Source organism: Ascidiella aspersa, chromosome 2 (genome assembly GCF_963924565.1).
Source record: "Ascidiella aspersa chromosome 2, kaAscAspe10.2, whole genome shotgun sequence".
Taxonomy (NCBI): domain Eukaryota; kingdom Metazoa; phylum Chordata; class Ascidiacea; order Phlebobranchia; family Ascidiidae; genus Ascidiella; species Ascidiella aspersa.
Genome location: NC_139448.1, coordinates 37,947,143 through 37,964,526, shown reverse-complemented (window position 1 = coordinate 37,964,526; position 17,384 = coordinate 37,947,143). Strand labels below are relative to the sequence as shown.

At 33.6% G+C, this 17,384-nt stretch overlaps 1 protein-coding gene across 1 annotated transcript; it reads left to right on the top strand.

Annotated features, from left to right (window-relative positions):
- Positions 1–357: 357 nt before the first annotated feature.
- On the top strand, positions 358–6,986 carry LOC146165619 (zinc finger protein 346-like). The gene is made up of 7 exons (XM_083382476.1): positions 358–489; positions 1,418–1,525; positions 2,333–2,457; positions 3,249–3,344; positions 3,988–4,117; positions 4,435–4,588; positions 5,765–6,986. Exons 1-7 carry the CDS (start codon positions 369–371, stop codon positions 5,898–5,900), a joined length of 870 nt encoding a protein of 289 aa, XP_083238602.1. The 5' UTR covers positions 358–368; the 3' UTR covers positions 5,901–6,986.
- The last annotated feature ends 10,398 nt before the right edge of the window (positions 6,987–17,384 follow it).

The following is a 17,384-nucleotide window of genomic DNA, read 5'->3' as shown; positions in this document are numbered from 1 at the left end:
ATTTTATTTTATAACAAATAAATGTGACATATAAAACAGCTTATATGTTTAAAATAAGATAGTATATTTTTATGCGTAAAAAAAAATAACAAATCTATGTGTTACGGGTTGGGGTTTTCCCTTATTGACTTTCCGGTAAAAAAAGTCAAAATAACTTTACACTTAAGACTTTAAAGAGAGCTTTATAATTTTTGGTTTATTTCGTAATTTATTGTTATTTATTTAGGCTTTTTACGTAGCGTTTAGATTTGTGAAAGTTTTTATTACTTTTTTTATTTTAGGAAAAGTAAAAACTGTTAAAAAATAAAACTTAAATTGCTATTTTATTGTAACGCGAAAAATTTTCTTTTCAGTAAACAAAAGGCAAAATGACTTATTTAATTCCTCAATACCAAGAAGACGAAATGGACTTTACCAGGGATTACTGGTTTACCAACGAAGGCCCTTTCGGTGTTTCAGGATTTAATTCAAATGGACTTGAAATTGGAAGTGGGTGCTAATATTTTCCTTGCAAAAGAGGGCTCAGGAGTAGAATTCTACATTATTGCCTGGGCGTTTATATTGCTAACATTTTTTGGGTTAGGTTTTGAGTTAGCGTTTGGGTGGGACAAGAATTATTATTATATCTATTTATTTCTTACAATTTCATTTTTGACAACTCTTTTTGTTACGGTACTGTAAAATAATGTAAGGATTGTAGACCAGTACCCAATTTTGCGCATTGATTTCTACGCCAAAGTACACCAACTTGGAACTAAATATTAAAATATTAAAATTTTCTTATAACCAAACAATTTCTGAAGCCAGTCTGTATTTTGTGGAACTTCACGCTGAGATTTTCGGGTATGCAGAACCAAATTTTAGAAATGTAGCGACTATCATGTTTTTTTGCACACGTCAGTTTGGAAAATCCTTTCTCAATTTAACATTTCTTCAAAATATTAAGTGTACGAAAACTTATTAATGTTGTTGCACAAATTTTGGCGCTGGTCTACAATCCTACCACATTTTCATCCGGGGTTTATATTGCCAACAATTTTTGGGTTACGGTGAGAGTTGAGTTTGGGTTTGGTCAAGTATTATTATTATATGTATTCTTAAGTATTTATGCCTTCCTTGCAATTTCAACTTTGACATTTGTTTTATTAGAGGTAAAATAATTGTGGTAGGATTCTAGACCAGCGCCCAAGTTTCTTTAAAAAATATTGTTTGTGCACCTACCACATAATGTTGACCGGGCGCTACAACTCATTTTTTAAATCATCATGTGATTTATTGTTTGCCTGAACAATGACCCAGGAAAATATACAATCTGGTCAATGTATGCAACACAGTTTGTAATAGTGTATTTACACATATGCTTATATAAACATAATGAATATTTGAACAACTTGTAAAATTTCTGTTAATTTTTAAGATTTTTGTTACGCATGCAACCTTTTCTTTGACACAATCAAGCAAACCGTTGACCACTACCTTGGAAAAAAACATGTCGCAAAAATTAAGGCGCTGAGAGTGAGACCAAGTAAGTTTGTACAGTTAACCCTATATTAATACTGCATTCAAATTTGCTTGCCAGTCGGGTCAGTGTCTACCAACTTGAGCATTTGCTTGGCCTAAATATTACTCGCCAAAAAGTCCCAAAAAATTGTCTTGCGGACTTTAAAATGACCACGGAACCCAGTTTGAGAACCACTGATTCAGTGCATAAGACTATTTGACCATGTGCGATTGAAATTCTTTGTTATTACAAATTAAGACAACCAGAAAGTCTGATAATAAAATTTAGCGTTTGCCGAAGTCCTTCGCATTGACGAGCGAAATAAAATGCAAAATCCCAAACCTTGTCTATGGTAGCTAACCAAATAAGTGTATAGCAAAAGCACCAATGCTTATTTCTTTAAAAGTTTTTGGGTTCATTAAATAAGACTGCTTGTTTAAACAATTAATTTTATGAAACACTTGACCCCCAAGCTAGCTTTACGAGGTCGTGGTTGTGGGTTTAATGCTCACTGAAAGCTATCTTTTTAGAGCCTTGCTTGTAAATAGAATCCTTCTTAAAGAGTGTTTATATATATATATATATATATATAGCTGATATTTTCAAGAAAGTCACATAACCCTATTTTGTTTTACAAAACTCCACACTGTATGTTACTAAACAGAATAACTAACATTGCTGAATATGATAGTTAACAGTTTTAAACATAAATGTATTACACAAAATGTTTTAATACAAATTTGGCAGCATAGCCTTCTCAATAAATATAAAAAGATATTTATATTATGATTAATCTTAGTTCTGCTTTACAAACTATTGTTTTATTTTTAGCGAAGCTGATTATTGAATCTTCAACGGGAAATGATGATGACCCTGACAATTTGTTTCTCGAAGGTTACTGTAAAGTTTGCCGGGCGGATTTGTGCAATGGAGAACAGGCAGAATCACATTACATGGTGTGATAATTTATAAATACACAATTTGTAAAATGGGTAGTTTTGCTGGTCCATTTTGTATGAAATGTCATGAGACTGACCCAGGGGCTATACCTAATATACCCAGGGGCAGATCAAGGGGGACATGCGGCCATGGCCTCCCTTCCAAAGTGTATTTCTTTCCTATTTTAACTACCTAAATAGAATTTTTTTTTCACAAATCTTGATTCCCTTTTTAGTTTGTTTTGAGCTATTTTTATAAATTTGTTTTACCCCAAAGGCATCGTGCTTCTTTTTTTACGCTTTTTGCAAATCGATAACATCTTTGTAACGTAGCTATGTTAAAAGTAATATCTCTCCAACCTAAAAGTTTAAACAATGAATGAACTATGTATTGTTCTATATTAGTGAATTTATATAAAACAGAGTTTAACTAGAATTTGAACTAGAATTACATTTAATTGTTCTCAATCAGTTTAATTTATCAATTGCAATTTATTCTAATCAGAATGTTTAACCAAAAATTTAAATTCAAATTCTTTGGTTGCGGCTGAGAGACTAAAATTGCTGTTGGCAAAAACTGAATTAGATTAGAATTAGTGCACAGAAGCTATTCTCATATCAGAATTAGAATTAGTAATTTGTTGAATTATAAAATTAGAATTAACTATTTGCCAGGTTTGGTCACATGTAGCTACGAACAAATCAGATACAATATTTCTGTAAAGTAGTTAATGTTGATTGGTAAACTTGACAAAATTACTACAACTTAACATTAAACTTTTATTAAATATTTGTTTGATTTTGTGCAGAGTGACAAACACCAAAAGAAAGTGCGAAGTTACTTTCTAATAAAAGTTGGCGCTCGCGAAGCTCCAATAAAACCCAGAGAAAAACCCATTATAGGGGTAAGTTAAAGTAATATTATGTGTTGTTTCATTGTATCGATAAAGTGAGTTCCAGTAAACAATGTTATTTGTTGAGAGTAGCATTTTACTTGTTTTGGTCTATCTTTTTTAAATTTGCTTTTTAGCAAGGGAATTATTTTAGCAAACACACCACAATTCTACATTGTCATTTTTGTAGTGTTTTTTAGGGGGGGGGGAATATTTCTTTTCGTCTCTTTATTTTTGATTTGTCTTTCTTGTGTGTCAATATTATTTTTCAAAGTGTCTTTCAATTTTTTTAAGCTGTGTTCTTATGAAGCGACGTTTTCAGACAAATGTTTTAAACACTTTCTTATGTTGACAATGGCATTTTTTGAAGAATCTATAAATATTCTTTAAATAGGTACACAATGCACTTATCTGTAATGTAGCTTGATAATAATTAATATAAAGGTGAAAAAAAACAAAAAAAAACAAAAAAAAACAAACAAGTTTTTCGCCTACACTGGCATCGTCTGTTATTGTTATTCAAATAGAAGAAATCTGCTTCCAATGATTGTAGATTCTCTATGCCCTTTTATATAGATACATCTTTTTACATATATCTTCCTGGTTCATTTATTTTTATGTTAATTTATTGTTATTATTTGGAATTTATTTGCAGACACCAGTTGGTGACAGCTTGAAACGATGTGATTTGTGCAAAGTTGAGTTTGGTTCATCTTCTGCCGCTAGTGATCATTACAATGGAAGGAGACACGCAAAGAAACTTAAAGAACAAGAGTTGGATGAAGGTTTGAATTGACGTTTGTTCATACTGTTAGCATTCTTTGAGATCAGAGGTTCCCAAACTGAGGTCCGCGGACCAACTGGGGTCGGTAATTAGTCTTTAAGTGTAATAAGTCTTCAAGTTTAACATTAGGATTTATTCGAAATGTGCACAAACACAAACTATTTATGCATGGGCCTCATAGTCATTCCATGTCTAACTACAACCTTCAACCATTACCTTAATATTTATTCCAAACGTTCAAAACGTTCCCCACTTCTGTATGTTTTTCATATGTATTTTACGTCTAGCACCCGTAATTTTGTTGTTTTTCCTTTTCAGAGGGCAAGGACAACACTGTGTGGTTCAAATGCGAGGTTTGCGACATCCGAGTCAACTCGGCCTCACAACTTGAAATCCACATGGAAAGCCCCAAACATCGCAACATGGCTGAGAAGAGAAGGATCATGCAACCCAGGAACACGCACTTTAACAGGTTTGTAACGTCACTTAACATGCATGACGTCACTAATTGTACATGACGTCATGTTGTTTACATTTTTTATCATTTTTGTATAAAAAAAACAAAAAAATCGTAAAAAACAAACAAATTAAATACTAACTATAAACGTTGCGTTAAATGCGACCTGTCCCAGGTTGTGCGTGACGTCATAGAATAATCTGACGTCATTGTTTTTTGTCGAAACTTCTTTGGTACGCTGCCAATAACGGTTGCGAATAAAGTCAAAACTTTAACATTTTTAATGAATCATGTAGCCAAAAAACGCGCACTTTAACAAGTTCGTGACGTCATTTATTGTACGTTACGTCACTGATTGTTTGTGACGTCACTGATTGCAAATGCGAAGGTCATTGGCCACAAAAAAGCGCATAACGCCAGTTTTGGCCAAACCTTTCCGTTATTTTACGTCAAATATAGTTTTTATTCGGAGCAAATGTTTTAGTAAGAGAGCATGAATATTTTAAGGCCGTGTTAGCAAAGTGTGAACAGACACTAACTTTCTAATTTAAAGCATTAGCCAATGAAACATGAACACACAGCCGGAGGTCGTGAGTTCGAACCTCACTGCAGGCTAGTTGTTTTTCTAGTCTGCCCTGCTTGCATCATTGATCGACAGATTCGGTGAAGAGTCTGCAATGGTTTTCGGTATTTTAAAGAATTAGTATATAACTTTCACCAAAATGTCAACAAAGCACACATTTTATTCGCCGTTTAGTCGCTTAACGGTTGCTTTGTTCTTTTGCTTACGGAATATTCTATATTTTAACATAATTAAAAAGTCATTTGGCAATACTTCTAAATATTTAAAATTCTATTTTTTATTTTAGCTTCGTAAAAATGTATAGGTACATTAGCGCAAAAAAAATCACTAATATAGTAAAGAAATGTTTGACTTTATTCGTAGCAGTTATTGGCAACGTTCCAAAACTCGCACAAGTTTCGACAAAAACAATGACGTCACAAACAAGTCACCGACTACTTTTACATTTTATTGAATTGAAATAAAGTTGTACATTAATTTTGTTTTAAGCCAAACCAACAAATTAATAAATAATTTTTGAAATATTCGACTTAACAAAAAAAGTTTTCAGTTTATTTCGGGATTTCCAATACATTTAAATGTTAAAACAATTTTGACTATTTCTGCAGAAGTTCCAGTTCGCATATTAAAGCGGAGGATATTTCGGACCCTAGTGGTACGGATGAGACAAAAGAGGAAACAGAGGTCGATGAGATTTCGAAGGAAATTAAGCGAAGAAAGTTGTCAAAAAAACCAGACTCCTGAGCGTGTTTACTCGTATTTTTACGATAAAATATCCACAACAATGAGACTTCTGTTCGTGCGAAAGACGAAAATGTCAGGGTTGCCACAAAGTCTTTAAATATATGAAAGTATTTGAATACCTTCGAATTGATTTGTGTACTGAAAAGTGTTTGAGGAACATTCCTAAAAGTGGTGTCATTCAATCTGAATATAAATAATTTTTTTTTTTTAAATGTTTGGTCGACGTTTTTTTTTAAATTTGTTTATTTATATTTTTTTCCAAAGTCTTTAAACGTTTTTAAATTTATTTCATGTGCAGCTCAAGGTATGTGTTTGGAAAGTGCCGTTTTAAAACCAATTTTTAAACTATAGTATTTGTATTTTTGCTTTTTTTTAATTATATTAAAAAAAGTTTAAGCCATCCAATTTTAGGTCCATGAAAACCCATTCATTTATTTGAAATGCCCCTTAACTATCTTTGAATTTTTTTAATACAAATGTATGGCTACCCTGTATCAACATGAAACGACTTCTTTTTTTTTGTTTAAATTAGTTGTTCACTGCGCCTTAAACTCATTTAATAAGTTGTAGTGTTGTTTTAACCCTTTTAAGGACAACACTTTATTATTAAAGCCCATACAGAAGTAGGTATCATTTTGGACGTTTCGAATAACTCTTTATTCATTTTCAACATGATGATACCTACTTCTGTATGGGCTTTGATATTCTTATTACGTCTTACAATACAACCTCCAACCATTATGCTCCAAACTTTATTATTAGAAACATACCTCGGCTATAGCCTAAAGTCGTGTGGTTGCGGAGACTTGAATTTGTTATGCTCAATAGTGTACAACCTGCTTGACAACTTTTTTGAAGGTCTGTATCACATTCTAACTATTAAAAACTCTATCCTTACACTGTGTGCTGAAAATTTTTCTAATTTTCTACTACAAACAAAATGCATTTCCGTCAAAAGTCCCTATTTTCTACTTTCACGATTTTGTTGGTTTCGGCTCTTATGAATCCTTTGTTTATCTTGTGAAAATATGGTTTCAATTTGGAATTTTGCGCCTCTCCTTTCCTTTTTTTTCAAAAAATGTGTATTCTACGTGAACTACTGAGTGTGTTTAATTGAAGAGCAGTTTACAGCATTGGTTGAATTTTTTTTAAATTCTATGAAGTCAAGATACAAAAGAAAAAAAACCTGAGTTGATACTTAAAAACAAAGTTGTTATTAATTGGCAAATATTAGCAAACATTATAACAGGACTAGGTATGTCGATAATTTCCGATTGGAGCCGCTAGTCGGTGCCGAGTGTTAGTATCGCTACTTGTCCGAAACTAGGATAAAATCGGTTCCGATTCCACCTTATAAGGTAAATTAAAAAATAATATGAAGTTAACCTAAACTTTTTTCATATAACTTGGAACAAAAATCACTTGTGACGTTTTTATTTCATCTATTTTGCTTCTTTGAGCCTAGTGATGACGTCATTTAGTATCGGTTCTGACACGATACTATGAGATAAGATATCGGACATCACTGGATAGAAACAGGGTTTGGTGGCAATACTTGAGAGTGTTGTGCTTAAGGCACTGTTTTCAAATGACTTCACTTGACTTAAGTCATTTTAAATTGACTTGTTTACTACACTGATATTTGAAAGAAAAACAACAATTGTGCAACAGTAGCTTACGTATGTTGAAAAGGTGTAAAAAACACATTTATCTTGACCATGGGAGAATCCAGGGGGGCATGACGACACGCCCCTCCAACCCTACCAACTACGTAACTTCAAACTTAACAGAATTTTTTGCACTTCGCGTGATTCTGATTTATGAATAGAATTTCTGGTAGGCCTGTCGTTATCATGCCTGTTTAATCATTCTGCATGAATTCCAGTGAAAATGGGTAAGCTAGCGTATAAAATGATTCTGAAAAGTAATTTTTACCAATACTTTCTGCTTATTTTGGTTGTAAAAACGTAGCCTATTTATCTTCCCTTGTTCCGTCTTATATATTGTAAATGTTAGTATGGCTGTTTTTGTTTACCCTTATTTCAAGTGTCAAAGAGTTTTTAGGCCTACGAGTTCTATCCAAAAGGCATCGTGTGTCTCACGCATCCTCAAAAATCGTAGGCCTGTTACTGTCAACATTAACAGTTTAAATGCATTTTTATTGCTGCGTGGAAATATCATTTTTAAGCAACAATTTTTAATGAAAGGTCATTTCAAACCACGATTTTTACGCAACCAACAATTTCGCAGCCAGCAAATATAGTTTTAAATAAAACGACATTTTAATGTCTAATGTGTTTGGTTTGGCTGGAATGGTAAAATTAAGTGAGTTAAAAAAGCCATATGTTGTTATTTCAGTATCGCCGTCATCCCAATCTAAAAACTACCTCGCTAGGAAGCCTGCAATACCTTATTAGGAAACGTTTTCTCTTTCTTGTTTACGCGCGCGTGTATGAGCGTGCAACTTAATGGTGCAAACCTGCAATCACGTTTGCGGCACGCGGAAAAATAATAATCAGCAATCAACGCCGCATTCTTGGCTGTTTAAAACTCCTCACTACAGGTCTTGCGTTTTTAGTGCATTCGAAGTAGTTATCAAGAGGGCTTTCTAGAGAAAAGCCAATTCATTTCTTGCGTGAAATGTAAAATTAAAACTCTTGCATGACTCCCTTGCATGACTGACATATTGTAAATTGCTAAGCGTTCATTCAAAAGAATAATTTTCCAACTTGAATGTTAGTCGATTACCAAGAAAAAAAATTAACATTTGGATGAAAGGCTCCTGGATGAGAAAATCTTACTCCCAACTTACTAAGAGCTTCCGGTAAGTAACGGATGAATTTGTATTTTGCCTCCCAATAAAATTTATTTTTTACCGTTTATTACCTCAACAAACAGGCCGCAAATAGTACTTGGGTTTAGTGTTTTTTTTAAGGTGTTTTGGGGGACCGAAACGGTCCCCCAAATTTCTCCAGCGGTTTTCCAAATTTTGTACTTGCAACTTTTTGGTATTTAAACGAAACACTTGCGGTCTCTTAACTACTTAGCGGTCACTCAAACCAAACCTTAAAAAAAAATGCTTGGGTTAGTCTTTTTTAATAAAATTGACGCCATTTTATGTCATCTAACTGGAAAACAATGGCGGGAAATGAAACGCTGGTTAGTTTTTTTGCCTTCACAAGACGATATTTAATTTTTGTGGCCGTAAAAAAAATACTTGTGGTGTTAAGTTTCCTTAATTCAGCGTAAAATATTTTATTTTCACCCTTTTACAGGTTTGCATAAAATGCAGGAAGGTTGTATTTGAACAATATCCAAATCTTAAAATCCAAAGATAATCAACTTCCGAAATTGCCCTTCTCTACATTCTTGGTATTTGGCTCTATGAGTGCCAAGCTAACAGATCTACATATGAAGAATAGATAATTCAGGTAATTTTTAAGGCTAGTTTGTGGTGTTGGTGCTGGTCTACAATCCTACCACATTTATTTTAACAGAAAAAAACTAGTTTGTCAAAGTTGAAATTGCAAGAAAGGCTTCAATCTGTAAGAATCCTAACACAAATCTTGTTAGCAATGTAAACTCTCTTGACGAAAATGTGGTAATTCTCTAGATCAGCGCCCAAATAACACTTTGTTCACTGTACCACATTTTTGTCTAATGTTTATTGCAAATATTTTTGGGTTGGGGTGTCAAATGTTGTTTTTTTCTAATTATTTCTTCCTTGCAATTTCAATTTTTGACTTTGACAACTTTTTTGGTTACTGAAAAAAGTGTTAGGATTGTCGACCATTAGCGGCTTGTCTGCAAATTGGGTAACTTCCTGAAAAATGGTATTGTGTCTTTTAAACCTTATACCACCAACCAAACTTTAACATTTAATTGTTTTTTAAATAAACTAAAATATTCGTTTTAGTTTATGTTTTATTTGAACTATTTGATTCCAGAGCTCAAAAAATTTGTGGAAAGAATCTATCCATAAAAAAGTATATGGTAAAGAATATCTGGTAGTTGGATGGCGAGTCAACTGTGCACTTTGTGTAATGGATTTAGGTGAGTTATTAAAAGTTTTTTGTAAGAGTATTCCAAAAAATATTTTTGGCTTTGTAGGGTCTCCAAAGATATTAGAGATGTTATCATAAATTAATGTTATACAGCAACTAGTTTTAACAACATACTGTCTTTGCAAATCAAAAAACAAACCTTTTTCACATTCGTTCTATTAAATTATTCGTCACTATTTCTAACAGGATTTATGTACCCTTAAAAAGTAGTCCACATGCCACCCTAGGTGGCGACAGGACCATTTTGTCAGGGTTGTCTCTGATGCACCTTAATTGCAAGACTTCTGGGAAACAACAATCATTTAAACACCTTCAAAGATACAATTTGCTGGTATATAAAATTGGTTTTCTTTTTTTAATTTACTAGAGCAACTAATTATGTTTTAAATCTTTGCAGTGATTTTATCCAGAGTTGTAATGGAGATTGATTTACCTTACTACTTCAAATCTGCAGCAACCGGGAGTCAAGATGATTAAAGGACCATAAATATAATACCAGGTAATTACTTTTTGTGGGTATATTTTAAAAAAGCTGTTTGCAAATGTATTTGAAATTTCACAATTCTGTCAGAACCATCTTGGAACTTTGATGTACTTCTGGAAAACGACCATGTAAGTACCTCCCAAGATACACAATGCTGGGATAACTGTCAAGATTCACCCTGTTCAGCGTGGAATGGACGAAATTTCCCCTGAAGCTATGGAATCAGATAAGTCATCTGCATGATATCTGAAAGGAAAACTGTTGATGTTCAATGCTACAGATTACATGTTAAAGTTTGTAGCAAATTTTAAATACTTAAATCAAAATAATATCATTTCAGTGTAGTAATGTTTCACATTTTGTCTAGCTAGTTAATATGATATGATGCAAGTTATGTTTTGTCAATTTCTGCTGACATAAAACTTTAATTTCCCGTTGCCATTGGATCTTAGAACTCAGTGGTCTTTACCTCATCAAATAAATACTGGATGACAAACATTCAGTAATGGTTGCAATATTTGTTAGGGTTCCATGCAAAGTAACCAGACAAACTTTCTAAACAGTCTTATTATAATTTGGTACACATCAAAAAAACTTTGCTGCTCAGAACGGGCATGTGTAATGGACTGTTTTCTAGTAGTTTTCGATAATCTCTGTAGATCACTTAACTTTCCTTTTTAAGTGTTCAATAAATAGTAGCACAACTTACTTTTCCAGATGTATTACCATTTTTTTTTTTCTAGTAGTTTACCAAGTGTAGTTTGGCAATATTCACAATGCCACATTGTGGTACAATTAGGCATTAATGTCTGCTTTAGTTTTTTTGCTTTTAATATTTGTGTAATAAAGGGTGGTTGGTATAAACAATCGTGTGCAATAGGAGCATTGAACAATTAGTCATCTTTCTCACTTTGCATAACAACCTAGCTTGTCCAAACCATCCATTATAAATGCTGGTGATTTTTAAAGTAGTTTATATAGTGCCTTTTGCATTCTAAAGTTGCACTTTAAATGTAATGTAGTTTCCCGGTAGAATTAAGGAATTGTAAAATTAAGCAAATATTCTATATATGTATACAAAACAAACTCCAAGTTTAAAATCCAGAGAAAAATCAGGATCAGACATTTTTTTTAAAGAAATATTTATTTCGCCTATACTGGCATAGTCAGATTCTATAAGTAAAATCATCTATATGTACACGGTACAACCATGAGCATTGTATGAAGAGTTTTTTTAGTTTTAGACTTAAAAGACTTATTTAATAGTAGTACACTTGTCCTAATTGGAATCATTTGTAATTTTTTTGATAGTTTAGTTCAGTTGATCTGTTTATGTTTAATACTTGAAACCAATTTTGATGTTCCCATAGTTAGAAGTAAGTTTGATGTCAACTTGATGATCATAATGTGTTGTTCTTTCCTTGTGGTCTATGATGATTGAACTATGGTTATTTTGAAAATAGTACTTATTGTTTTTGTTAAGGGAAAATTGATACTGCTTAGTTTCAGTTTATTGCGTTCGTTTCCTAAAAGAGCTGCTGCGTCTTCCACTTAAGTATTTGGGTGTCACGAATGTTGGCCAGTACAACTCTCAGAAGGGATCTGTAAAACAAAATGTTTACTGTATTTACTTATCTTTTGTTTGTTGTTGGTGTTATAAGCATTACTTTTAACTTGATAGAAATGTTGATCTTCTTGGGGCAAACATTACAAACACTGAACCACAGTGAATTGAATGAAGGTAGTCTTAAAATCATTTCCAAATTGTAGTTAGGGACTTTTATGATTTTGCCATCTTTGGGAAATGTATTTTCGCTCGGTGTGCCCCAAACCTTAAAGTATTCTAAAAAATCCCTGAGTGTTGCTTGTACCTTTATATTTATTAGTAAGTTTGATCTTGACTTGTTGATCTTTGTATTTCAAATTGTTTCTTTTTTTTGCCGTTCGGATAGTTGTGAAGGTAGCAGAGAACTGACATTAATAACTTAGTTGTTTCTCAAGTATATGCGGTTTTACATTGTTACCTCGTGATGTTAACGTTAGCGGTTGTAAGATTGTAATTCTTCTACCACCTAATGTAGTATATATCAGTGTGGCTAAACGGATTTTATAATTTTGTATTTCTGCTGTTATTTGGCATTACAATACGTTTTAAACCACGCTACATTATATGTGTTAAATCTGGGTTATTGTCCTGGTAATTTAAATGTTATTATTAATTGACAAAATTGTTCAAGGCAGCTACCAAATTTTTATTCACCAAGGATTTAATTTTCTTAATTCCTACTTATTTTCAATTGCTTGTTTAGGAATGTTTGTATCAACACATTCTTTATGACACCATTGCTAACATTTACGAGAGATTTAATTTTCTTAATTCCTACTTATTTTCAATCGCTTGTTTAGCAATGTTTGTATCAACACATTCTTTATGACACCATTGTTAACATTTACTAAAGAAAAGCAGTCTATTATCTGCTAATCTGCAAAACAACTGTTGTAAATCTTTATTACATTTAACTTTGAAAAAGTAACCCAGATTCAAATGAATATTTAATGTTTAAATACTGAAATTCACGTATGACGAATGAATTGCTAGTGAATTGAACGGAGTTTCAAAAGCATTAACAAAACTTCCCAATAATATTCATCAGTGTAACAAAATATATATATGCCCGTCGCTTAGCCATGTGTCTTTTGACAATAATTCTGGGTTGGTATTTTACACCACAACAAAGCCGTCCCTACCAACTAACAGGCAAATCGGAATTACAATTGTGGCCCATTATTATTTTGTTGCTCAGCGAGCAATTGCTAGTAAATTTTACAAAAATCTAGATAATAAAAATATAAAATTCAATTTGTCCACATGCCTTCTGCATTTTGGTGCCTGTCTTGTTCTCGTAGTAATGTTATCAAAATATTTGACAAGTGGGTTTGTTGACATGGCGGCGATTTTGTAGACTTTAAGTTTCCTGTCTCCTGAATCCCTTTTAGAAAGAACAAATTGTTAAAATGTTCTGATTTCGCTCAATTTGCGCTTTTAGCCATGTCAAGCTTATTTTCACTTGAATGTTATTTTTGATGGTAAAAAATATTACCACGATATAGCGGTTGTAAAGATAGTATTCTTTTTACCACCTAATGTTGTACATATCATTGGATGTTGATGCTGTAGCCCATTCACATCTTGACATTGGATAACAGCTCGTTGTTGTTGCAGATCTTCTACATTCTAAATTAACTATTCCAGCATTGCAGTGAGGCAAACTTAGCTCATTAACAAACAAAAAATGCTGCTGTATACTACCTCATTTGTACAAAGGCCAATAATGATGTCAGTAAAACAGTAAAACTAGTAATGAAAGTTGATTTGATATTAGATCTTTGCATAACACTTTTTTAACGGTATTTATAATTTTGTATTTCTACTGTTATTTACCTCTACAATATGTTTTAAACTACACTACATTGTCCTTTAACATTTATTGAAAAATAAAAGTCTGATTGACTGGCGCTTTCTTCCTTCGGTAGTTTTTCAATTGCTTTTATAATTCAGTCATCTTGTATTTAAAGTGTATTTATGCTCTTGTGTGTACCCCCGAATTTTGAAGGCAAGTAAGGTTTGTCTGGGGTTAATTTATCATTTTCTTTGAACGTATTTTATTTGTGAGTTCAGATTGACACTTGTTCAGCAATGTAGGATTTTCTAAAAAAATGTTATTTATGCTCAGCGTATGTGCCCTCAAAAGGGGTATAAAGGTTTGTCTAGTGTTGAATTGTTACAATCTGCCTTCTTCGCCAGTCGTTGATTCATACCATTGCTAATTTTGAATTTTTGGTATTTTTGAAGAATAAGTTCCCAGTTTTGAACATATATTTGAGTAATGACTGTAACAACTGTCGTAAATCTGAATTACATTTAACTTTGTTCAAAAATTGTTAGAAGCTGCTGCCCAATGAATTGCTTGTGATTTGAACAGTTTCAAAAGCATATTGTGCTGTCATAATATTCATGCCGGTCGCTATGTGTCTTTTGACAATAATTCCTTATGATCATTTTGATCTGTGTTAAAACTGGGTTGATCTTTAAAATCACAACAACGGCGTCCCTAGCAACTTACAGGCAAATCGGAATTACAAATGTGGCCCTATGTTGTTTTTTTTACTCGGTGAGCAATTTTCGGCAAGCAATTGCTAGTAAATTTAAAAAAATCATGAAAATAAAATTCATTTTGTCCACATGCCTTTAGCGTTTTTATACCCGCTTTGCTTTGCTAATTTAGTGAAAAGAACATTGTTTTGAAATATTCTGACTTCGCTCAATTTGCACTTGTCCAGCTTATTTTCACTTGAATGTCATTTTTTATGGTAAATAAGATTACCATTTTATGTAGAATGTTCTTTTCAATTAGTCCACCAACCCATGCTATTTTGTGATAAACTAAACCATTTTGACTTTATCGCATCATTAACAACAATTTAGTAAACCTAATATAGCTTTGAATTGAGAGTTTATATACCGTAAGTGCTACCTGTTGCGTCAATATAAGCGGCGTCGAAGCGCGTTCTATCGTGGAAAGATCGCAAAGTGTCCTCAAACCACAACGACACTTAACACAGCTCATCTGACCATTTACGCCAAATGTCGCTGAATTTTAGGCCTAGTTCTACACGATAACTCGACTCTCTTCCTGCAAAACAAAAACTGTTTGCGGCCATTTAAAAGACTAGTGTAATAAAAGTGGAGTTAAAACATATTGCAAATACTAAACATCGAACTTCTCTATCTGTGGGAATATATTTTCCCGTTCCCATATAACTTTACGCATTATCAAGAAATTATGCTTTTCAGTGTCACCCAGATTTTATCTAAGAAGACATATCTCGCCCTAATACACGTTAATGACGGCAACGACTTTAAATGGTAGCAATATTCTTTGGAGCATAATGGTTGCCTGCTCCATATATAATACGAAAGGTTATCGTGATAAGAGCAATGTTTTTTTGATGAATCAGCCTAAACACGCTGTAATTGTGTTCTCGTGGGTTTCCAGGTTGATATAAATCGTTGATTTACTGCGGTCTTTATAGACTTACTTTATCAATCTGTTGTTCTGAAGGCTACTAGATTCCTAACAGTCATTCGTTTCAACATGTGAAAAAAACAAGGCTTTGTCATCAAAATTAAAGTATTTAACTGCGGTCTTTATTGACATTATTTAATCCTGCTACATTATCCATAACTCTGTCTTTATCGACTTAATTTTATCATCCTGGTGTTCTGTGCTACGGCCCCTTCGTAAATTCTTTTTAACATGTGCAACAAAAACAAGACTTTCCAGCGCGAATATCCAGCGCAAATGATTTAAACTAATCGACCACACCAGACCCATATACCTTGGTCAAAACAAGCCTTTTTGTGTCATGCCACGCACAAACAAGGACACCACTCTCCTTCATGTAAACTGGATCATCTCCTTTTTCAGTCTACATTGTGGTTGTTTCAATTGGCTGTGCAGTCCCCTTCAATTGTAATTTGCTGTCCCGCAAAGGCCAGTGTCTTGTGTAAATTGGTTTTGCCAAACATGGGTTTGAATAGTACTTGTTTTTAAACATGATTATTTTCTAAATATGGTCGGCACAACTTTCTGACTATTACGAGTTTGTGTCTTCCTCTTCGTGTTTACCCGTGTGCAAATCCCATTTAACAATGCCACCCAGCCAATCGCGCGATCCCTTTCCCGGGAGATGTTTTGTCATGTTTCAAGCAGTGTGAAATTACGACAAATTAAAATGCAAAGCCATGTACTGTATCTTGCAACACAAATGAATAATTTTCTGCCCAATAACCAATAATTGCATAATCGAAGTTAATTAAACTATTTAAAGTGTTGCAAGCAACTGCCCTGTTTGGTAGGAAAGTTATGCCTCTACATCTGAAGTTTATGAGGAAACTTTTCAACAAAGCCTTCTGTTGACTTGCAATTGTTTCCAATGTTGTTCAGTCGGTTCATTGCCATGATTCGTATACATTTGTCCAAATAATAATATTCAACGATATTCACCTTAATTGCCGATCCAACAATATTGATGGTCAGTTTGTTTCCGCACTTTACAAGAAAAATTACAAAATACCGGGATTGCTAGTTGCATTCTGTTACGCTTTGCATATTTTTGTTTCGTACGAAGTCGCTTTATTGTATAGTTTTTATTTCCGAGCCAAGTTGCTACCATACCGCGTAATCTTTTCTGAACAAAGCAACTTTCTCAGGAGCTGCGATGAAAGCGATCGAGAATGGGCCATAGTTATCTCCCTAAATTAAACGTCCGTTTTGATGTTCATGGTATCCGTCCTTTGGTGTAAATGCCAGGTTTCCCCAAACAGACGTTTAAGGTAGTCGCTCTCTCTTGCAACAACAGTGCCCCCATCAAAATTAATACCGTGTTGACGATTGCAGGCGTACTGCGTCAAAGCCGACTTTTTAGCGTCGTTGTTATTCACGTCGCGAATATGTTCTTTCCGACGTGTGTTGAATGACCTCCCTGTTTCTCCAATATAAACACCATCGGACAACATCTAAGTGGAGTGGTAATGGCGCTGTACCTGTGCCTGGTAGCAACAACATATTTATTAAAAGCTTCCTGCGAAAATTGTTTAGATAGTACCGACACTAATGCCGTGTCCTTGTAAGTAAGATAACCATTTACCTCATATCTGGGGTTGCCGCTCGCGATCGCTTTACCCATGGGTCTGACAACTCAGTATTGGTTCTCTTGCGCTTTTCGTCTACCCTTATACCGTCCTTGTATTCACGGACAAGGCCAACATGACGATCGGCGTAAGCCTGTGCAAAACTCGTGTAAACCATAAAATTTCCTTCATTACTGTTTAAATTTGGTTTTCAAATACACTGATTTCCATATATATCTGCA